The 24,800-nt window shown below is 35.8% G+C and overlaps 2 protein-coding genes across 3 annotated transcripts in view; both read right to left on the reverse strand.

The window, feature by feature from the left end:
- The window catches only part of LOC116293668 (adenosine receptor A2b), a 50,811-nt gene extending 31,254 nt beyond the window's left edge, over positions 1–19,557 (reverse strand). Inside the window, exons 1-2 of one of the 2 annotated variants that reach the window (XM_031701125.2) lie at positions 19,300–19,557; positions 9,786–9,889 (exon numbers count right to left, since the gene is read on the reverse strand). The gene's annotated coding sequence lies outside the window, so the exon portion shown is untranslated. Of the gene's footprint in view, positions 1–9,785; positions 9,890–15,751; positions 15,888–19,299 lie in introns of those variants that run through there. The other variant, XM_031701126.2, reaches the window with a different exon arrangement.
- A 3,725-nt stretch (positions 19,558–23,282) lies between these two features.
- On the reverse strand, positions 23,283–24,242 carry LOC116293666 (melanopsin-B-like). Its single transcript, XM_031701124.1, has one exon. The coding sequence runs from the start codon at positions 24,240–24,242 to the stop codon at positions 23,283–23,285; it is 960 nt and encodes a 319-aa protein (XP_031556984.1).
- Positions 24,243–24,800: the final 558 nt, after the last annotated feature.

Raw genomic sequence — 24,800 nt, forward strand, 5'->3', positions numbered from 1 at the left:
CTGAAATTGCAATTGGAATTTAGAAGTTGATTTTTACTGAGGGGAAAAAACTAGAGAACCTGGGCCCGGTTGCATAAAGGTCTCTTAAGATAAGAGCTTCCGTAAGTATCGTTCCAAAACAATGGGCCATTGTACTAATACAATACTTACGAGTGTTTTTAAGCTTTTTTATCTTAAGAGAGATTTATGTAACTGGGCCCTGGAGAAAAACTTCACAGGAGAACCATCTTCGGAGGGAAATGTTTAGAACGCCCTTTTTCCCTGAAGATGGATGGATTAAAGATCCGAAAGCTCAGTGCTATTCAGTTCACACATTAGTCTATTAGATTGAGGTACGTTGTTTTATTTCTGGGGGAAGGGGAGGTAGGGGTGGGGAAATTCGCAGTAAACCAGCTTTTTTAAATGGTTCTAGCCCAGTAATAGTCAATAAGGAAACAGCTTTCGTCAATATAAAAAGGTTTGACCTTCCACAAAAGTTTAGATTTTTTCTTCTCTCTGAAGGCCAAGCCATACCCCCGGCAATAAAAATACGTACCTTTCCTATATTCTTAAATTAAAAAAAGGGTTATTATTTTCTTCACCTTTTTCTCAGTTTTAAAAGAGAGTTTGATATCATGTGTCAACTTAACAAACCACCTTATCACCTGAAAAGCTGTTGCAAAAATTAATAAGCTGCTTGACAACGTGTTTTTGAATCACGGTTTTTCGAAGCCAACATTAGTATCAGTACAAGACAAGATGTTTAGATAAAAATCCAGCTTTTTCCAGCTTGGGAACTAATAATTAATGACTGCCTCAGTCAATGATTTGCTGCGTTTTTTTCCCTCTCTCTCTCTCTCTTTTAGTGGATGAGTAGTATCAGATAAATGTTTTCAGTCTTGATGAAGATGGTGATGATGATGATGATAATGATAATTGTTATGATGATGATGGTGATGATGATAACATTTATTTAAACAAGATAGTAAAATAAGGATCGGAGAGAGGGAAGGCAGCACCGGCCCTAAAAAGAGTCTACTAAGCGACTAAGTTTGCGATCGTTGTATTATTTAAAATAGACCCTTTTCCCAAGATTGCGCGCTCATCCAAATTTAAGAAACAGGACAGAATACAGGACACGATACCAGAAGAGGACCTTTATGACTGATAAGATTTATCATACATTTCTATGAGATTTTTCGCTAAGAATTCATAAAATCAATTATTCTCCTCTTTAAATATAAAACTGGCTTCTCAATTTTACTGAATTTGCGTTTTTCAGTTTTGTGGCCCGTTAAGATTAGATGCGCACGCAACCTTGAGAAAACGTTCTAATGTACGCTTTGGTTAATGGCGGATATTGAAATCCATTAATGACGGTAAAAGAGATAGACCGTCAGAGCCCGTTAACCATAACCAATTGTATCCACGTTTTTCGAGCGATGGCCGAGAGGTATTTCCTCTCTTTACGGAAGCATTTACACCTTTCTACTATTGACAGGCTTCTGACAACAGACCACTAAAATATCAAAACTAAAGTAGAAACAAGCTATTTTGATTTTGCTTTCTAAAATTAAAGCAAGGAAGGAGATTTTAAGAGTCTGCGTTTATCGAAGCCAGCGGAGGAATGAGTTATTTTGCTGACTTCAAACAGCGCAGGCTCAAAAGAAAAAAAAAAACAAAAGTTACTTAGCATAGATTTATTGATTGAACTTGACTTCTTTCAATCATTTTACGAGAAATTCCTTTTTCTTTTCAATGAAATCTGTAAATCAATAAAATTACTAAAGCAAATATTCAAGCAATCAAGGCTTTCTTTATATCGGCGTTTCTAATATCCTGGTTGAAATGCTACTGGATATGAATTAAGCTATTTTATAGCTTTCTCCCTTCCGGATTCTCCTTCATATATCCAATCATTTGTCTTTTTTGAGAGAAATAAAGATATTCTTAATGGGTCTTGTAACGACTTTTACTGCAAGGAAATATAAAAGTCATATCATTCCTTACCATAAATTAAGAAATCTGATAAAAGATTCTTTATTGATTTTTGCTCGATAACAATGGTTTCCGCACAAACTATATGCTACATATTTTTTTCAGTTTCATTTGTTTATTCTCTCTTTCTTTCTCTCTTTCTTTCTTTCTTTCTTCCTTTCTTTCTTCCTTTGTTTCATCCCTTCTAACGAATCTATCAACAATCAAAAGCAACAACTTCTACTATGACAACATCAAAAAGGTTACAGTCCAAATCTCTAATCATATACAAACAAGGATGCATTAAATCAGCTCAAGCCGCGATCAGGTTTCGAAACCGAACAAGGCCCAAATTCTATAGACTTATGGTGCTATTCCAACCAAACTGAACTTCCAACTCTAATTTGTCAAATCTTCGACTTTCTATTTTAGGAATCTGTAAAAACGTAAGCGGTAAAGGACTAAAAAGAATACAGATGGTGTTAGACTTTTTGAATGGACTAACCTGTAGATAACATGTTGTCTTTGCCGAACGCTTATATCGCGACGAAATTTTTTTTTTTCAGTGAAATCTGAATGCGATAAATTTGAAACCACTTAATAATGGATGGCCTAAAACTTCTTCCATCGATTGAACATGGTTATTGGTCTTTTAGGTCAAGTATTTGAGGATCCACACTTGGTTTTGTCCACATACAATATAAAGATCCATCTATCTGAAGCGTACTATAAATAAAGATGTTTTCTTGAAGTGGCACACTTGAATTTAACTGTCTTTAAGTAGACGGATAGACTCGTAAACTCATCAAAAATCCTCAAAACAATATAACCTGTTTAGTCCTCAGTTGTTAAACAAATGGATAACTTACTTAGTAATGTAGAGTCTCCTTATGCAATAAAGTTGAAGCGATGGATCTATTGACTCTCAGTCGCCACCATCTACTACAACATGTATGTTATAAATACCATAGAAACGGTTTTTGTCGATTGAGCGTCAAGAAATCCAACTCTTTATCTTGTTTACTTCGTGATGGTTAACGACTAATAGAACTACCTGTCACTCATGTGGGGCGTTGCTAGGAAACGGAAGCCATTCAGAAGCATAAAGGAATTCTGGGTATGAAAAAGTCGCACGTTTTGTTTTAAGGTATAAAATGTTGGGATTTGTCTTCGATATCTAATAATAAACATTGAATTATATAGGAATTGGGTTGTTATTCGGAGTAGTGTTTCTGGCTTAAAAAACAGACCCGATTGTCGGCCACTTTCTTGATAAAAGCCGTTGAAAGCACAGTTGAGATTATCAGATTAATGTGTATTAAGATAAGAAACCTTATAAATTGGTATTTCTTTGCTTTTATCGACGAGACGAGTAATATCTAAAGCATATGTGCATAGAACGTGAAAGATAAGGTCACGGCTATGATAAGACCGTACTCAAAGATGGAATTGGAATTTAGCGTGTTTGGTTTTGCAGAGCGAGGGAGGAAAAAGAGAGAACCTGGAGAAGAACCTAGTCTGGTAATCGAACGTCTGGAATGAGAATCGGAATGACGTCGGAATGTAGTCGGAAGGATCGTCTCATGTTTTGCTAAGATGGCTTGGCTTAACATACACGCGAATGCACTTGAAGCAGAATCTAGATCTAATCCTTTTATCAGAAACTTCACCCTCGAAGGAATGAGTTTGGAATCGGAATGAAGTCGCATTGTAGTCGGAACGTAGTCGGAAGGATCACCTCATGTTTTGCTAAGATGGCTTGGCGAATGCACTTGAAGCAGTATCTAGATCTAATCCTTTTAACTTCCATCGATGCCCCTGTTGAGAAGTTTAACGAGTAAAACCACGATGAGGTCGGATTAAATTGTTCCTATAGTACTAAGAATGGAAAATTAATGTAAGGCGAGCCTTCAGACGCCCGTCATTAGCTTTGATCTCCCTTATTACCCGTCAAGGTCGTTAAAAGGTCGTTTGGTTTTACTATACAATAAGATGAAAATGATTAAGAAGACATTACTCAAGGCTGTCGTGATAGAAAACAAGAGGTAGTCACCTGGATATGAAAACCTGGAAAAGATTAGAAATACAGGGGTGGTTGATTTAACGAGATATGTGTTACTGGTGTTACATGGATTACCTATTGGTCAATGAATGAACGCAATTAAAATTAAGGATATTAAATAAAAGAGAAGTAAAAAAATAAAATAAAAAGATGGCACAGAAAGTAAACGGAACGAAATGGGGAAAAGGGGAACAAAACGAGAGAAAAAATGGAATTGGAAAAGGAATGGAAAAGAAAAGGAAAGAAAAAAAGAAAAGAAAAAGGAAAAGAATCGCAAAAAGGTAAGAAACAAAACGGAAAGGAAAGGAAAGGAAAGGAAAGGAAAGGATGACTTAGAGCAAACAGTTTTGAAGGTTCTCATACGACAGATTGTAAATAACTCAAACACAGGAAAAAGATACGTACTCGATGAGTACATGTGTCTACTGCTGATAGATACACAGCAACATTTTTGAATCATATATATGTAGAATATTCACTTGCAGGTATTCAGGGCTTAATATTCGGCTTACGGAGCTCAGTTATCCTTTTAAAGGGCTCAAATATATTGTCACTGCAAAAATCTGAGTCAGTTTCACATCGCATCGGTTCTGTAACAATCGCTGCAAGTACCTGAAAGCACTTTAATTAAACAGCACTTGACACATTCCACGAGACCTGTGTGCTTTAAGCTTGTTCCAAAAAACAGATAAAATTCACTACAAAAATGGCTGCGATTACCTTGTAAATCACTGAACCCTACCGAAACATTGTTTGATACGTTGGTCAAACGTTTCCCAGTCGATAAAAAGTCGTAAGCAGTCGCAAACAGAGCAGCCAAGTTGACCAGCCAGTACGCGGGACTTCAGATAACATCGGTATCCTCGCCATGCGCCGCTAGCTGTGCACGTGGGATCCGAAGGTAATCCGAAGTTTTACAACCCTTACACCGGGATGAACTTTATGTCAGTTATATCATATGTCATTTAACTATATTTTTCGCTAGTTAAATAGGATATGAAGTATATCTGGATAAACTCGATGGCATAGTGTGTACTGCTCATCAATATGCATGAGACACAAAAACACAGAAAGTAAGAGTGACTTTAGTAAAACGTTTCTTCCTTTAAGTAGGTGTTATGCCAGTTTAACGTCTTTTTGATACACTTATTTTAACAAAGTTAGTCACCTGAAAAGCAACGAAGCTGAGACCGACAAAGATTATGGATAGATACATTTTACATGTTTTAACCGCTTCATAACTGTTGATGGACTTGAGATCTTCTACCAGTTACAAGTTAACCTCCTCTGAGCATCCTCAACTGCTGCAGTTTGTGTCAAAAGCTTTACTTGTTGGATATAAAACATTTCCCCATGATTCTCAGCGATTACATCTTTCTAGGTTTTTGGTGACTAACTTTATTGAAATAAGTATATATTGATCGCTTATTTAAAAATGCATTAAAAGGATTAAAGATCTTTGTTTCAAAGTAATTTAGCCGAAGCAACTGAGGCTAATGGTTTTACGAGACAATGCTAAACTGACAAAAACATTCAATAAAAAAAAAAAAATATTTTGTGTGTGTGTGTGTGTGTGTGAGATAGGGTTAACTTATTATATAAATTGGTTATTCATCACAAGATGAGGTTTAAAAGCACATTTACTTTTTGTTTGAAATCACTATTATTCTTTTCTCATTATAATTGCTCTATTTTTAAAATGAAATTTCATCTGTTTCAAAGATGTTTCTTGTCGTGTTTATTGCCTGCCTGTTTCCTTTAAAAAAAGAATTGTGTAAAAAATTTTTTCCCAATAAGTGGAAAGAATGGTAAACAAACGAATGAATATATTTTTGGTGTCATGCAAGATGAAACATCTAATTAAAAAAAACTGGTAAACTTTACCAACCTCTGGAAGGGAAGCCACTAAACGAAGTCCTCTTGCTTACATTTGCCGAAAAAAGCGATCCCCTGATACGAGGATTGGCGTCGTAAAGCGAGTGAGTAAAATAACTGTACTAGAGAACTATTTTGTCCTTAAGGCTGTGTCCCAGACAACTAAGTCTTATCCTTGCAAAACAGTCTTATATCTTATTGCGACGCGCTGACCTCGGAACCTGGGTCGAGGTCGGTTGATTACGTCATGTAAATCCATCACGTGACGCTGTGAGTTGATTTCAGAGGCTTAAACCACGATAAACCATCATGACGTACGTGTAATATATTTTATTACTTTGTGCGTGTCTTTACCAATTTCCGGTTATTTCGAAACCATAACAAAGGAGTTTAGTTCGTAAGTCGCCGCGTGGTTTCCACGATAAATCTATTGAAAAAAACTTGCTTGTTCTAAACACTGAAAATTAATTTCACTATCATTTGCCAACAAATAATGGGCTAGTGTTGTTGTTAGTGTTTTGGCGAAAATATTTCAAATAATTGTTCCCGCTGACGACACCAGGGAAAAACGTTTGCGCATGCGTGCCCTTCAGCACGTTTTCTAAGAATTTTGAAGAGTTTGAGTGAGAAAATAAATGTTTGTTTGTCTCCAAGTATACAAAAAAGTTCGAGAGTATACTATTGTCAGACTAAGATACTGTATTAGCAAACACAATATGAAAGACTTAGCCTTCAGTTTCAAGCATGGACACGTTTTGGCATTTTGTGAAGTCCAATTTATCAGGCATGTTTGTAAGTCAAATTTACTTATGTTTTGACTAATTTGCATACGGATTGAGAGCATGCGCAGATGTTTTTCACTCGTGTCCCTGTTGACACTGATTTCGTGTCTATCAGAATCAAAAAACTTTGTGTCAAAATGATATTTTTAGTCAAAGCAATATCGCTTTTGTAAGATCTTTTCTATTCTATTTTTCGTGGTATGACCTGTGCAAGGGAACGAAGTTGGTAAACATTAGAGGGATTAAACATCACTGTTTCAATTTCACCTCGCAAACGGCAGACATGACCACGTTTTTATTATCGTTTCTCTGCATTTCACTTGGAGATTTTTCGATTCTTTTTCAGTAGTCTGAAACAAATTTGCTTGTCAATCGCCCTATTTCACTATGACGTCACATCAAAAAATCTATTGTTTAAACGCAAAGGATCATGGTCGTCGGAGGAGGTCAAATCAACGCAAATTCACCGAAAATTGTTCTAAAACCCGTATCAATCCACGAAGAGAAGTAGAATAGCCAGCAAACTCTCAGAATATTTTTAAAGACATATTAACACATATTGTATCTGAAAACCAGGCCATTTTAGATTAAACTGTTTCGCTAGGAGCAAGTTTTGTTGAATTTTCTATTGGATTTGGCGATTCTATCCCCCACATAAACAAGCAGGGACGTCATAGTGAAATAGGACAATTGACGTTTTACTTTCGCCTTAAACGATATGCTTAAACTTTCTATTATCCCGCATTCGCTAGAACGTGACTTGAAGTCTGATGTTATTTCACTACTATCAATCAATTTTAACTGATTACAAAGTATTGTTAAGGTAAGCAACGTCTTATTGTTTGGCATAGTTTGACAGAAAATTTATTTTCAACGGACTTCTTTACCTTGGCCGTAATGTTTTCCCATTTTAGACCAACGTTTCATACCCTAGAGTATCATATCATATCTTTTATCTTTTCTGTTTGATATAGTTTTGAACTGAATAAAACCCTTCATTAATTGCGGTGCAAGCTTTCCTTAAATCAGAGGATTCCAGATTTAAAAAGTCTATTGTTCTTATTTTGGCAGGTAACGAAAAACAAATATCGACCCGAGTTCGAGCCCGGCCGTGCTCGGTGTCGTATGTGTGTAGAGTTGTTTGTTGGTTCTCTCCTGTGCTTCAAGCGTTTTTCTTCAGCTACTCCGTTTTTCCTCCCTCCACAAAAATCAACTCCTAAATAGCAATTCGATCTGGTGTCTCTTGCTCGGCAGGCTAAACAACCACTCCCTGCACATTCGACGTAATTTTTTTTTCTATCTTTTTATTTTTATTTTTATTTATTTTTATTTTTTAATTCCAGTTTCAATTACGCTTCTTACGTTTTGTGAAGCTATGTTTGTTTTCTGTTTAGTCTTCGAAAAAGAAGTTACCGACCTATTGTCTGTCATTTCTTTTGACAAAACTGAATACTCGGAAATTTGAAGTTTTGTTTTCTCCAAACAACGCGCCATGTTGACGTCCGCCAATTCAAAGCTTAGCGGATAACAAAGTTAGCTGTTTTGAAATGTTTATACGCTACGTTTATAAAGTATTATGGTTCTATTGAAACATTGCTTGGACTCTGAATGGCAAGTGTAGGAGAACAACAAGACACCTTGGCTACAGCTTCTATGCAACTTTCTCAACAGGGTTGTTGTTCAATAGGTTGTCATCAATGGCACTGACGCTATACTGAGACAATTGATCTTTAGGGTTCTAAAAACATTTCTTGGAAGGAATTTGCATCGACTTTTTGTAGGAAAAATACAACAGTGACAATGTAACCATGGGCGACACGTAAATTCATTGAGGATGGGGGAGGGGGTAGGGGGATTGTCCGATGTACTCTGCATCGCCCATTCAAATTAACTTCAACTATTTTTTATTTTTGCTTATCTTTATTGGTTCGTTTTTGTTTTGTTTTGTTTTGTTTTGTTTTGAATTTGTTTTTGTTTTTTTATTGCTTTTTTTGTTGTTGTTGTTGTTGTTTGTTTTGTTTTGTTTTTTTGTTTTTTTTTCCTTTTATTTTCTTTCTTCGTATAATTTGTAATTCATTCATCCGTTCTTTCTTTCTTTCTCTCTTTTTCTCTCTCTCCCCTTTCTTTCTTTCATTCATTCATTCATTCTTTCTTTTTTTCTTTCTTTCTTTCTTTCTTTCTTTCATTCTTTCTTTCTTTCATTCTTTCTTTTGCGCTATCTTTCTCATTCTTGATATTTCCCACTCATTTCTTCTTTCTTTCTTTCTTCCTTCCTTTTCTCGCGACATCGTATCGTATCGTATCTCATTCTTTTGACATTGTTTACACAATTCACTTCCTCGACAGTTTAGTTTGATTTTTCATGGTAAATTAGCCTACATTAACCGTCAGAAGACTTAAATTAATTCCCATCAACAAGAGCAATAGATAACTACATCTTTATATCCTGAAAAAGATCTTAACTTAAAAATTGCTCAATGAAATTACGGTTAAATTAAGACTATTTGCCAAAAGAAACCACCTAATCTAATAGCTCTACGACAATAAAAAATCTTTCTTAAAAGCTATGAATTTATTTATATCTAAGCTCTAGATTTTTTCAGGTAGAAAAGCAAGCGTAAACGCGATTGCTTTGGAAGTTTGAAAACATACACGCGCGGCCAGACACAAAAGAGAAAAATAAAGTTATTAAACCTGATCAATACGAACTTCCGTCCGTCTTCTCAGTATAAACACAGAACACTGACTTCAGAGTTGAGAAATTTCAAAGATAATTTAACATAAAAATTTCATTTTAAAAACTATTTTCCAAAAAAACTTAAGAGTCTTTTTTTTAAAAATTCTCGATAATTAATTCAAATTTAAATGAATATTATTACTAATATTCAGTAATGACATGATGTTGTAGACAGCATACTAATAATATGATTTAGCTTTGCGGAAAAAAATTCGTTATTTTTCTTCTTTTTTTTTTTTCCCCCTCTTTTTTTTTTTAAACGCAGACAGAGCCGCTACATGTTGTACTAGTATTATCTCATATAAATGATGATTTAAGTATTACGAAACGACTTAAAACCTGGACGTTAAGAAGGAGAAAAAATCATACTAACCTTTTTCTTGTCAGCTGTAGTTTTTTTCACTCGACTACGTCTGATCTCGTTGTAATCCAATTGCCCAAGACTCCCCGGCGCGAAGACCAATCCACAAAAGAAACCTGTTTTTAAAAGAGGAGCATTCAATGGAGGCGTTTTTGTTGGAAGCGATTAATGGATTGATAAATCTTAACTAACTCAGACTAAAAACTGAAACAGAGCCACGAGTATTATTCTTTCGAGAAAAGTATCTCTTTCATTCTAGATTCACCTGTGTTCGTGAGTTTGTCCCCGGACTATGTAGGAGATTAAGTTTCAAGTGTTAATGGAATCATGGATGTGAATGTCTGAAAGGGCTCGCTCGCCCACCTTCCAGCCGAACATTCGCGAAGTTGAGTAATTGTTCAAAATGCTTTCTATCCGGTGTGATAAAGACAATCTAAATCTTTTTAAGTTATTCTAACTAAACTTTTGCGACTTTAATCCATAGCAAGGAGTGAGACACTTAATTTTTTTTTTAACTTTCAAGAAATTGGTAGAAAATCTGCAGAGAAAATCTATACAGATTTGCTAGAAAATCTCATCTTAAAGGAGTAGTGAAAATGTTCGTTTTCAGTTTACGACTCAATGGAAATTAAGGTGCAACATTTATAGCTAGGAAGGACATTTAAACTGATTTAATATACACAGATTTAGAACCTATTCGGTAACACAAACAAGGATATATTCTGTTACAGACTTGATGAAAACTTCCAGACACTGTATTTGTTTCCTTTACGTCACTAAATATTACTGCTCTGTATTATAAATATACCAACAAATAACATTTAAAACACAGTTCTTCGCAGTTTATATAGAACAGGTATATGTGTTTAATCTATATTGAGGGTGTATTTTTCGCTATTTTTAGAGAAAACGCAGAGATATGTTTTTAAATATTTTTTTTTCCATTTTTTTTAAAGTAAACGTTATATGTTGTGAAAGACAAAGTTGTTTTCCGTGACCCAGCTAAACGTCGGTGGAAAACCATCATCCCTAATGTCCGCATATGGTTCGTACGCTGATTTATTTGTCTAGATCGTCCTTGGCCTGTGGACACTTCCATGACTACCTTCTCAGACAATGAAAAGAAGGGGGGAAAAATTGAATAGAAAAGGACCTTTCCTTGCAAAGGTTTGAGAAGGAAGATTGGATGCAACAGAAAAATACAACAGGGAAAATACAATTTATTTCAAACCAATAACAACAAAATTATTAATTATGATACGTCCTGGTTGCAACTTCCAAATCTTTAAGAATTAAAAAGATAATATTAGAAGTTCTATGCGTAGGAATAATATTAATCCTCTGGAAGAGTTGTTCAAAGACCAACGAACGCTGTTAAGAGAGAAAGACACCCTTATTGAGTCTTTACGTTGGGTGTAATGTTATTCCATTTCAGACCACGTGTCAATCCCTTGAAAATAAGATTTATTTTTTCGATTAGCACCCATATTTACCCCGCCATACTCTGTGGAATAACACGTGGTCTAAAATGGGAAACATTACGCCTAAGGAAAAGAGGTTTATTCAAGGACCTCAAAAAGGAAAGTAAAAACATGCTATCTAATTGTTTGTGTCCTATTCTCTAGTGAAATATTATTTACCCTCATTAACTTCCTCTTGGAGGTTGTTTGTGTTAATCGCGTAGGAAATAAGACGTGAACTCTCTCATTAACGTGATTATCCATGGCATTAAAAAAATGCCGAAATGTCAATTAATCTTTGATGGTCGTATTGTGCCCCTGCTGACAGAATATTGAATATTTTTGACATTTCCAATTATTTATATCTTATGAGTTATATATATACATTTATATAATTCTATTTTTATTTCTAGTTATACAATTTATATTTATTATTCTATTATAAGTTTTAATAAGGCTCTTAGGAAGAGCATTTTGTATGATAAGACATCCGTGTTTAAATAAAGATTAAAGATTATGTATTGATTCTGCAAACGGAAGCAAGCCATTTTTCTTGGCAAGAGACAACAACCTTTTGGGTTTTGTCAAAAAAGTTGACTGTAAAATCATTATCTTCGTTGAGTCTTTCAGGAGCAACCAAACGTTTTCCTCTTGATTCTAGTGTTAACAGAAAAACGCACTGCGCATGCACTGAAGTTCGGCGGAAAATTCGTAGACTTGTCGCGTTTACAAATGAAACCTTCGGAGATTTAATTGACTACTAGTAGCTTGGCCAATCAGAGCGCAGAATTTGTGACTTGTGGTCATTCGTAGGTTTAGTCTAATAGCACATGGTTATTACAGTTGTCTTTCACTGCTGGCTCATCTTTAATCGCAAGCATCGAAGGTATTTTTGAGCGATTAATTAGATCAATATAAGTTAGTTGAATATTCAAAAAAGTCTTGTTCTGCTTTTTAATTAACGGCCTGTACGACGTGAATCTTTTCATATTGTTGCACGAAAACACTGGGTCGAGCGTTTATTGCCGTGTATCGTGGAGCTGTTTTGGGCGACATATTTCCAAGATGGCGTCTATTTCGTCGCCTAAAACAGCCCCACATTGCATTGCAATGCACGATCCACTTTTTTCCTTAATAAGCCTGAAGCGAGATGACGTTTTACCCCCGTCTCTAGACCATAATCCTTTTCACGCTGCTTTCGTTCTTTAATTATGACTATTGTTCCTGTATTCTCTAAGGAATCAAAAATTCTAATATGAAAGAATTTTAAAAACTATTATGCTCTAGAGACGGGGGTAAAACGTCATCTCGCTTCAGGCTTATTTCGAAATGTCTGATAGAATTACCTGACGATATACTGCCCATGCAATTCCATTCAAAATTATTTTTAGATAGTACGATTATATTTCCTTTTCAATATCCTACTATTTGCGCACATAGTTTTGGCATACGCCTACATTTAAGTTAATAATAATCATATTTGTATAAACCTTTTTATAGGTATTTTTAATGTGCATTAAATTTGAAAGTGAGTTTCTGTGTTGTGTTGTTGTTGTAGTAGTGGTCGTAGTGTTTTAAAATGAAAATGTGTTGCTAAAGTTGAAATTGAGCTTTTATGTCGTGTCGTTGACATGGAGTTGATCATACCATATATGGAGTGAGCTCTCTCTACTCCAACTTCGACACTAACATATAGAGTAAAGTTCGATATGTTTCTTAGCAGTGGTTGCAGAGTTTTTAAGATAAGAATCTGTCGCTTTAGTTAAAATAAGTTAAGCTTATAAGTTAAGATTATGTTGTGTCGTATTTATCGTTGTTTTGTAGTAGTGCTTGCAGAGTTTTTAAGATGAGAGTCTGTTACTTTAAAATACGTTAATGTGATGTGGTGTGGTGTGGTGTGGTGTGGTGTGGTGTGGTGTGCTGTGCTGTAGTGTGCTGTAGTGTGGTGTGCTGTAGTGTGGTGTGCTGTGGTGTGCTGTGGTGTGCTGTAGTGTGCTGTGCTGTGCTGTGCTGTGCTGTGCTGTGCTGTGCTGTGCTGTGCTGTGCTGTGGTATTTGTAAGGTGAGAGTCTAATACTTTTAAGTTGAAATTGAAATTGAAAATTTATATTAAATATGTTGTTTTTAATTTTGTAGTGCTAGTGCTGGCTGTTTGATTCAAACCCGAGGGAGGATTAAAGTTCTCACCAAGCCTTGAGCCTTTAGTTTTCGAGTTTTCGCCCTTTTTGAATTCATTTGTATTATTTCAATTCACTCAAGTATTTAGAAAAAATAGAGAATAACATATAGAGAAAAAAGCCATCAATGATGAAAAATTCTTTTAGAATAAAAATTATATTTATGATTTTCCAGAAAACTCGTTAAAAAATAAATAAAACAAAAGATTAAAATTATAACATGGTTGTTTCTTGTTTATGAATTTTTTTTTTTATAAATTTATTAAAATATCCTTAGGGGGTGAGAAATTAATGGATTGTTTTCATAAGCAATTGAAAAAGTTTGCTTCCAGAAAGAACGTGGAATTTATTGATTATCAGGAGTATGTCATTCACACGTAAGAACAATTAATTAAGAGAATAATAAATCGTGTTACTCTGGAATGTTTAAAAAAAGTCAAGGAAATCAGAGAGCAAAGTCCAAAAAAATATAATAATTTTGTTTTTTTATTGAGGAGGCTGGAAAGTGTTTTGTGCCTTCACATACACTCACAATTATGAACTAGAAAAAATTAGTATGACTATAATATGACAGCAAGTAAACCAGGAAAGCCAAAGACTATAAACCAAAGATCGCAATGAACATGAAAAAAATGACGTAAGACGTTGCCATGACAACATCAGAACCCTTGTTATGCCATCAAAAATGTTCATTTAAAAAACCATAACTCAGGAACCAAATGGTGAATTTTTTTAAAAACCGGAATACTTAAACTTTGTATCGTAATCTTCTTTTTGACAAAAAAAGAAAAAATTCTGTAAAAGGGAATTCGTAAAAATCAATAAAATTTGTTTGGAATAGTTCCCTTTTACAGAATTTTTAAAAATTTTCCTTAAGTTTTTGAAAATATAAACTAAAGCCCTATGGAAAATTTGAATAAATTTCACCGCAGAAATTTTGATTTTTTTCAGTTTAAACATTAAAATTTATGAGCACGAAAATTTTCCTTTTGCAAGTTCTACGTCATCGGACCTAGAGCGCGCGCGCGCTCAAGAAAAACCGTTTTGAGCCTCCTTAACGGCAAAGCCCTTTTTATTCGTACTTGTTCAAAATCAACCGTAGTGTAAGCCAGGATTGCACTTGTCAACAGGGTGTAAATGAGTCAGTTCAACATTTTCTTCTTTCTTGTCCCCGGTACTCTGCTCAACGCAATATCTTACTTACCTCTGCTGCACAACTTATTAATAACTGGTCTACCTTATCTATTAAGAAAAAATAATTGCTCTTGTTGCACGGATCTATGGAACTATCTATTTCTGATAACCAAACTTTATTTTTTGCCGTGCAACAATATTTATTAGATTCTGGGCTTTTTTCTCACTGAATATTATATTGATAATTGTATAGTTTTTTCCCCCTAAATGCATTGTTACTATATATGTTTTATTATAATACTTTTTTCCTTATTTCTTTCGTCCTATAGTACTTCACGATATTATTTATTGCTGTAAAAAGATATATAGACCCCCTCGATGAGTTCTTGCTCTTGGGGTTAATATGTGTTAAAATATGTTTAAATAAATAAAAATAAAAACCGTTTTTATATTATCGAATTTCCTTATAATTTAAACGGTTATTATCAAATGTAAAATGGCAAAAAAAATTTATAGTGGTAAAAATTTCTAATATTCAACTTCAACATCATTGAATGGAAGTTAATAATGCAATTAAGGGATATAATATTAATGGAATGATAAAATCAATGAAATAGTTTGAACAGTTTGAATAATGGACGGATTTTCAAAATATATTTCAATTTGGAAATTTCGACCTAAGTAAAAAATAACTTTTATTTAAGTGCCTAGTCGTTATAGCGCTTTCGCACTAATAGACCTGTTCGGCTCTGACGTAATGTTTTCCCATTTCAGACCATGTGTCATTCCCTAGAGTATCATTCCTTGTTTAAGGTTTGCGCTCGGTTGCACACGAGAAGACACATGAATATGGATACAGCTTAAACAAAGAATCTTATTCTCAAGGGAATGACACATGGTCTGAAATGGGAAAACATTACGTCAGAGCCGAAGAGGTCTATTGGGGACACTTTTTGCACACACACACTACCACTACATTCAATATTCTATGCACTCAACGCTCGACGCACATGTTGATTTGTAGCAATCTGAACCTCCAACCTGCCCCGTTCGCCTCCTTCCCAGGTGGTCTGGTCTATACCCAAGTAGCAGTTCTTAATGTCAAGTTTCCAAGGGTGTCAGACCTCCCCATCAGTAAATGATGAGAAAATAATCGAATTTTAAAACGTCTCGTGAACCATAAGATCATCTCTTCTTACTTTACTCACCGATTCAACAGCTTATCCACAGTAAAGACCAAATGATAGCAAAATAATCGAACTGATAGCTTCCGTTTGTGTCTGTGATTTGTATATACATGTATATATATCATCTGGTCTTTAGATATATATATATGTTTGTAATCAGTTGGGCGCAAGCCAGTCACACTATCGGATCGATTTATCAAATCAACCAGCTTTGACCACAAAAGGAAAGTTTTCTTTCCACTTGCCTCGTGCTGAGACCAAGCGTTCAAAACAGCACACATCAGAATCCAAACAATACTGTTCTATCTTGGAGTTAGACAGGCTTCAAATTCCATCACGTTTGCGGCACCTTTGTGTTTATGTCTTTTGTATCTAGCACAGCACGATGGTATAGTCTGGGTACGTTCCACCTGGTGTTCTACCAGATTACCAGATTGAGCTTTGTCTAGTCTACCAGTATGTGACTGCGTCAATTTTTAAAATATGCGTCATTTCGATATCAAAAGAATGGTTGGCTTATTGTATCGATCGATTTATTCAGACACTTACGGTTTAATAGCGCAGCGCAACCGTGACGTCATAAAAACGAAGACAAAGGCGAAATTCGGACAAACAAACTTACAAGTTTACTTTCAGCAGATAATTTTCACAGCCGATCGCAGTTGATCTTGGTTTACATGGGTTATCATTCGTATAATACTCTTAGCGGTTAAACAGAATGCAATGTTTGTCCGAATTTTTAAGCTATTTTTAGAATCAGTGCGCTGAGCTATTAGTTTATGAATAAATGAATCAAGTTATTTGTTTATTCACTCGATCATTCGTTTGTTCACGGCTAGACACGCCTTCATTAATGCATGGTTAATATTAATATGTGATATCTTTAATAGTTAATATATATAATAGTTAATATTAGCTATAATTAATGCAATCACCAATCCATCTATCTATCTATCCATAAAGTCATTCCATTTAAACCATCTACCCCCTCTCGTTCCGAATCCTCCTATCCCATCTCATCTTATTCTGTTTGCCTAGCATCCTTTAATCTTCGGCGATGATCTCGAGGTCTTAGTTACAAATGTTCAGAAACACTTTAGGAAAAGTTCCGTTTTAACATTGTTCCCGTTTTGAATACACCATGAGTTATCTCGCTATACGAAGTTATGTAGCCTGCGTCACATCCGGAAATTTCTATTCCGGATGTGACGCAGGCTAGAAGTTATGCAACTATTTCAAAAAAGGTTGGTGAAGGCTTTTTTGTTGCATGTTGCATGTCGCAGTCGCATAACAAGCCAAATATGCGCTATGAGCAATTTGAATCCAAACAGCGAAAGATCAGTACTGTATGAAATTTAACCAAATTTTTTCTGCACGGTTTTCCAGTATATTTTCTTTCATTTACATATGAATATAATACATTTCAAGCTTGGTAAGCATGCAACTTGGAACATGCAACATGCAACGTGCTAGAGCTATAGCTATAGCTACATGCAACATGCAACATGTAAAAAAAATGTCAGTCCACCAAACGTTTTTGAAATAGCTATATATAAACCAGCTTGACATTTTTTATGGATAAGGCTATCCGACGGATAAATCTTATCCAGTGGATAAATTTATTGGATAACAGCATCGACTTATCCACTGGATAAGGAATTATCCGTTGGATAGCGCTATTCGCCCTCCATACAAACAAGCCGACCCTGAAATTGATCCCTCTTATGACTGAGTGTGGTCTGTGCACGCGATTATTACACTATGCGTGAAGAAATTCGAAGATTCTTAAATATATTAATACCTAATACCTCCATTATGTCTCGTTTAAAAGTCCATTTATTGAATAATTAAATGATTTACAAAAACCAAGGAGTTAAGTCGTAACTCTGCTGGGAAAACTACTGAAAGACAAGCTTAACACCTTGACCGCCAAAGGTTCTTGGAATACTTGAACTCTCAGTGTATAAACAATTGCGAATCTTTGGTCAGAAAGAATAGCAAACTTATAAATATCGACTTTTCAAATAAAACTAGTCAAATTCAGTATACTCGATTAAAGTTATGACATAAGCTGTGCCGGTTATTCTAATCGATTCAAGGCGATGATCGGTAGTCAGACATCGAAATAGGCGTCCAACTGGAATTGTAAGAATACCGCATTTCCTCTATAAAGCCCTCCATCTTTTTTTTTTTAAAGCCCCCCTTCCGAGTAAGCCCCTCCCTGGGCCCTCCTAATAAGCCCCCACTGAAAATGGATGCGGATAAGTACTGAAAATGAATAAGTGCTACGAAGAAGAGACAAAGAGAGTCGTTCGTGCCATTCTCTGCTTAAGAAAGACATGAGCTGAAGAGAATCGTTTTAGTTGAGAAATCGTCGAAAATTTTTAAAAAATCAGGCCATTTCGCTTTTTTAAATATGGCAAATATGGGTAATTTGTCACGCTAATATTTAGCGGGGAAAATACCTTTTTGGGGCGAAAGAGGGGGCTTTTTTTTCCATAAAAATAGTCTTTTCCTTAAGCCAAAATGAAAGTAAACAAGTTTCCATAAATAGCCATCAAAACAATAACTATAAACATAACAAGACTTATTTGTGTAGTTAATCTGTATTTATCTATTTATCTACAAAGAAAACAACGTAATCCTAATTCAAGCTTAGAAGTCGGATTGGAATTGTTTACGAATTGATATAAATAAAAAACGGAACTACTTGGGGACTTATTGAACCAGCTACTTGAACTTATCATGGACGATTGGATATCAAAATTAGAACTCTTCTTGCAAGAAAGCCTTTTAGGACCTTTTAGAGACCCGAGCACTTGAGGCACTACATGTTATATACCGTGAACGGTTAATTCTAGGCTAAAATAAATCGCGAAAAGAAAAGAAATTCGAACAGGTAATTACAAATAATACTGCGTGGCGTAGCAATAAATTAGAAATAATTTAATTACATAATTAAATGATTAGGGTTCGTTACTTGAATATCGAATTACAGACCTTTAGGGAATTAAGCATTTTAGTAAATTCTTTTTGGAATAATGTTTTTATGGAGGCAAAAGGTGAAGAAAATAGGTCTGAGCACGTGTCGTGTTGGTTGGAAGCCATTCCTGGGAAGAAAGTCCTTCAAGATTCAGAAGTCCTTTGTCGAATTAGATAAATAAACAACCGCAGTTTCGTGTTTTCATAGCTCAAGATTCTAGTACAGACATACGACAATGAATTTAAAAGCTTTATAACAAGCTAGTTATAACATAATGGTAAGATAATTAGCGCATTCTGAACAAGTGTTTGAGGTATGATTGAGTTTTGAAGAACGTTCGACAGACGTTGATAAGTTAATTGGGTCATCAAACTCGACAAAAGTAATGATACCCATTTAGTTCTAGCACTAAACTTAAAACATTAGTCATCTGCTTCTTCAAGTTTTCTTTTTTTCGTTATTTTGAATTGAAATAATACCAGACAAGCCAGACAACAGGGAACGTTCGACCATGACAAAGCCACTCAGGCAATTTAATAACTACTCGTGATTTCTTTATAAAGATAAACTCAAAACAACAACTTACCTTTGAACTCAAGAGTCTTCCTAGCTTTGCTCTACTTCTTAACTCTTCGTATGTCTATTATTTTGAATTCTGAGTTTACAAAAACGTTTTTTTCCCACACGTGTCTCAGTGTAGCCGGACTCTAAAACTTGAACAAGCTTGTCCCTTCTGCATGTCGTTGCTGTCGTTCTAGCGTCGAAAGTCAATGATTGATTGACAGCTGTTATGTCAGGGATGTCAGAAGTGAAAGAAATACCTCAGGGCCTAAAAATACGTCAATATACAAATATTTTTTTACGTGCAAATGTGAACTCACCTTGCAACGGGTCGTTGGTTTGAATAAATTCAGTTTCTGAAGCTAAATGTGGATCTAACCTCCCCCCACACGGGTTCAAATTTCACTTTTCATACCTACTAAGCAGGGGTCCCCTGTGGGTATTTGGAGATACCTCTTAAGATAATCTTTCAAAATCGCGAGAAAATCAAGTCAATATATTTTTTAAATATTTATCGTTATTGTTATCATTAGACCCTTAAAATGAATTTGAAGTTGCTTTTATTTATTTAAACACCGTTTATAAAATGATGACTAGCGACTGACAAGCCAGCCTCTCATACATGTCAAAACGCTTTTATGTTTCCACGTGAACACGAGGCGTGAGTCAGTCGTTAATCAGTGCAGAATAATTATTCAAATTGGTCGCCATATTCCGTTTCGGCCGCGTGTGTAGCGGATATCTCGACACTCATCGTCGGAGGAGTCGGAAGCATTCGTTCGCACATTTGGAATTAATCCACCTCGGTCACCTGAACTAAGAAAAATGACAAGATGCTACCGGTACGATCTAACATAATCTCAGCCTGCAAAGCAGGCGTTCTTGTAGGTTTGGGGGAAAACCGGGGTTTTGGGGGGGAACTTTGGAAATCTCAATCAAAAAACTGTCCCAAATTGAAAGGTTTCTTAATTGAATTTATACTATACCTGCTGTTATCTGAACAATACTGATCATCAGTTTATTCCAAGTTATTTTTGCGTGTACAGATCATCAAGAATTTTGGTCTTACAGAAAATGTATTGACTTACGAAAAAATGGTTAAAATTTACCTTAAACGTCTTCAAGCTTCTATCTTTTTCTGTTTTTTACTTCTTCATTTTATTTTTGGATACCAAACAAGGTATTGTCAACATTGTCTGATCAGCCTTCAGCAAAATAAGTGGGTTTTTACCCTCTGGTTACCCCCCAAAGACGCAAAGTATTATGGGGATGTGAAAGTAGAAAGTAAATCTCAGGCATGATGGGATTGGTAATAAGATTTTAAATCTGTGTGCTGATGGCTTTCATCAGTTTTTTACGGATTCAGTTATCAATCTTTCGTTTACACTCGCCAAATACCCGAAAGAATGGAAGCGGGCTAATGTTATTCCAACTCTCCTCCTCCGCAGGCAACTCTTATATTTTGGAGTTCCTGTGGCAAACAAAAGAGAGAAGACTAGGGGCGAGCCACAGGAAGCCACAGGAAGCCCTCTCCAGTCTATCTCTTTTCCCTTTGCCCCACAGGAAGCCCATTTTCTCCCTTTGCCCCACAGGATCCCATTTGCCCAAAATCCCATCTCCGATCCGAAGTGAGCGAATACCCTGCGGAGGGGCCTATGTTAGAGTAGATTAAAAGTTATTTGCAAGGACGAGAGCAGCGAGTCGTAATTGAGGGTCATTTTTCTGAAAGTAAAGAGATTGCAGCTGGAGTGCCGCAAGGCTCCGTTCTTGGCCCTCTTCTATTTCTTATATACATCAGCCATATTGTTTTTGGACTGAACCCTCATCCTTACTTATATGCAGATGATACCACCCTGTTTGAAATATTGTAAGTAATCGATCGCTGATTCAGCTGACCGTTGAACTCTGATCTTAGTATGATTTTTGATTGGTCGAATAAATGGAAAGTGACAATGAATCTACTAAATCGCAATCCATGACTTTTTCTTTGAAACCAAGCAAAGATTACCATTCTAGTCTTTTTATGAATGGAAAAAAGTTGATGAGGTTGAGTTTCATGAACATCTTGGAATTACACTGCAAAGCAATATATCATGGAAGAACCATGTTACTAAAATATATAAAATATGATAGTGATATGTAAAAGGGTGCGAACCTCACTAAAAACATTAAAGTACAAATTGCATAGATCGACTCTTATTTGTTTATATAAGAGTTTGGTTAGGCCCCTTTTAGAACATGTAGATATGAAATTCGCCTAACCCTACTCCCGGGCTTCATCTCGTCATCTTCTCGTGTATGGTGGAGGAGTATCATCTAAACCTGAACGGAATGAGCTGGAATTAAGCCATGGGGCTGTTCAATATATCAACAACACACGGTGAGAGTTTTATTTGATTTTATTGATCTTAAAGCAGAAAAATGAGGATTCATAAATACCTATATATTCTTCGTATAATACCCATATAATCTTTGTCTGTCTGTCTCTCGATCGATTCAGTTATCAACACTAACTATGAGCCTGGGCTACCTGTGACAAACCTTCTCACCAAGCGCAAATACTATTTTGTTTTTCTACTACTTGGACTTTTTTGCGATTCTTTTTCAGTAATTTAAAATAATTTTTTACTGGTCAACTGACGTTTCACGTTTGCCGTGAACGTAAATCTAAAACTCTCTAATGTTCGACCAGAGCGCGATCAAAAGTTGCACGAGAGATCCTATAACTAGGCCTGTCAGATTCTAGTTTTATTTATCTATTATTAAAGTATCATTAATAAAAACTTTTTTAATCATAACCTTAATTTACTAATCAGTAACAATTCTGATGCCTATTAGACTATATTATATAACATTGCGGTTGAGTTTGTAAGAAAGTCGAGACGCATCCGGCCTCGGAAAAAACTTGTCATTCCACAAACTTCCTAACGTGGGTTCCGATCTATTCTTTACAAAATTAAACTTGCAAAGATATCATTTCGTATCAAAGTCAGTAAACAATGATAAGCGCGGTATCAGATTTTATTACTTCTTTTATATTATCGGGTTACGAAGTAATATTAAACCTAAACTGCATGTATGATGTTCAGGTGAGATGGTCACGGGAGTTGGTCACGGAAGATGGTCACGCAAGATGGTCGATTTTTTTGGAAACAGGATGCAGTTTAAAATTTGCCTTACCCTACTCCCATGTGTCAACTAAATTTTGATCTCGTTTTTGGTGATCAAAACAATGAACGGAAAGATCGCGAGCACGCGCGAGTTGACGCCTGGGAGTACTAAGGTGAATTTTAAACTGCACCCGGTTCCTAAAAATAGCCCGACCGGGAATTTACATGGCGCGCGCGAAATTAATAAGTTTCACTCTCTTATTTATGCTCTCTCATGATACTACTAATGCGACCAGACTTCAAAGTCTGTGATTCTCATTAATCCTTTAATTTACATTTTATGCAATACCTTGATTTGCAATAGTCCGTAAAGGTAGCCGTGCCTTTGCATCGAAGCCAGACGAACGGTGAGCATGCAATAATAGAGACCTTTTTTAACACCTTGGACAATTATTCACAGGTCCCTATCATTGCAAGCTCACCGTTCGACTCGTTTCGATGCAAAGACACGGCTATCTTTCGAGATGGCGCAGGGAACTGTGAAGGGGACTATTGCTGGAGATTCAATTCACAATTTGATTTCATCTGTATAATTTTCGTACCCAAACCCTTCTCAGCTTTCTAACGAATTCTATTTTTCACTGAGAAGAGCGCCTTGAGACTAATGTACACTAACTTCACATCTACTACTTGGATAGGAAGGGGGATAGGAACAATGTCCCCTTTTTCTCCCCCTTCCTAGCCAATTATACACAACGTTTTCTAGTATAATTTCGTTCTTTGAAACTTAGAAACAAAAGTTTTTACAGAGATTCCTGCTCTTTTTGTAAGCTGAATTGGGCTTCCTGTGGAGGAATAAATCATCCGCCATTTCCAGGTTAAAAAAAGAACTTGAAAGTCATAATCCAGTTTCTAGGCTTTCCTTCTTTTTTACAGAGTTTCCTCTTACAAATGAGAAACCATTTCGCTGGATTATCCTAAATGATGACGTAGCATCACTAGCAGAACTATCTCCAGTCCCCCTCCTTGAGTGTTCATTGGTGGTCAACAGTTTCTTGAGAGTCTTACGAAAGTCTGGCTTAATGAGTGAGTATATGATAGGATTGATGATGCATCCCAGTGCCAATGTGATTGGAGATATCTCGAGTAGTATTCTAGGTACCATTTTTCCTCGGTCAAATATGGCAGCTGACGTGTAGTAAATGACTGGGAACCAACTTAACAAAAACATAAATGCCACAAGAGCAAAGACGCGTGCCACTTTGATTTCAGTGGTGGAACGCCATAGACTTGGTCGTCGTTGATTGGCGTTGCTAAGGCGACGGCATTTCCCGCTGCATTTCTTGGCATGATAGAAGATGAAGCAGTGACTGATGATGATGAACGTGAATGGCACAATAATGAAGAGGATTTGAACGAGCATGACATAGATCATGTGACCGTCACGCTTTTTATCTTTGTCATGCCATGTCACGGGGAGTACAGAAATGACGATAGACGTCGTCCAAACACTGAACAGCAATTTTCGACAATGACTGTGCATGATGTTCATGTAACGCAACGGCCGCGTGACGGCTATGTAACGGTCGTACGTGACGGCACATAGATTAGAAACACCGCTGAACATGACGACTGCATATGCAATATTGATGATAATACGATTCTTGAAACCAATGAGATATTGACAAAACATGACAAAGCTCATAAGAATATCAGAAACGGCTAAAGATACTACAAAGCTGTTGGTGTAGTTTCTCATGGATTTATTTTTGTAGACCAGAAAGCAAACCAGAAGGTTGACCATCATGGCGAAGATTGAAATGATACCGAGGGCAACAAGCATTACTAAAGAAACCATTTTTCCTGCTATTATTGTTCCTTTATGACTTATTATTAATAATAATTATTAATAATTATTCGTTATTAGAATATTGATAATGGTAAACGGATATGGAACCGGTGTTGCTCACTCCGCGTTAACCAAGTTTTTGAAGATTTTCAGACAATTCACAGTATAAGGAGTTTCTAATCTTCCAATCACCATATAAGGAAATTCTTCTCTAAGTAATTACCTTATAAGGAATCTTTTCTCAAACGATGAAATAGACGGCATACCATTGGGCGTTTCTCCCAAGAATTTCTTGACCAAATAAGGTTAATGTTTCGATGACCATAAGGCAAAATGTTTCGTATCCTAAAAAAATGTCAATTACGAAAACACTATGAAAATCTGTCTTTTCAATTTTTCTTATATGGAAGATTCCTGACAGTTAGTGGAGAAAATTGCTTGTTTTTTTGTTGTTGTTTTTTTTTTTTTTTTAATGAATAATTTCCAACTGAACGGCTATAAAAAGTACATGTTTTTCAAGTTATTTACCTTAGGTGCCACTTCGTTGAAATTAAATGCAAATATGGT

This window comes from Actinia tenebrosa, unplaced genomic scaffold (genome assembly GCF_029948245.1).
Source record: "Actinia tenebrosa isolate PJP-AT-01 unplaced genomic scaffold, QUT_ActTen_1.0 PGA_scaffold16__25_contigs__length_10494907, whole genome shotgun sequence".
Taxonomy (NCBI): Eukaryota; Metazoa; Cnidaria; class Anthozoa; order Actiniaria; family Actiniidae; genus Actinia; species Actinia tenebrosa.

What these genes read in the sequence shown, in the direction of transcription:
- LOC116293666 (XM_031701124.1), bottom strand. Translation starts at nt 24,242, where the DNA reads ATGGTTTCTTTAGTAATGCTTGTTGCCCTCGGTATCATTTCAATCTTC.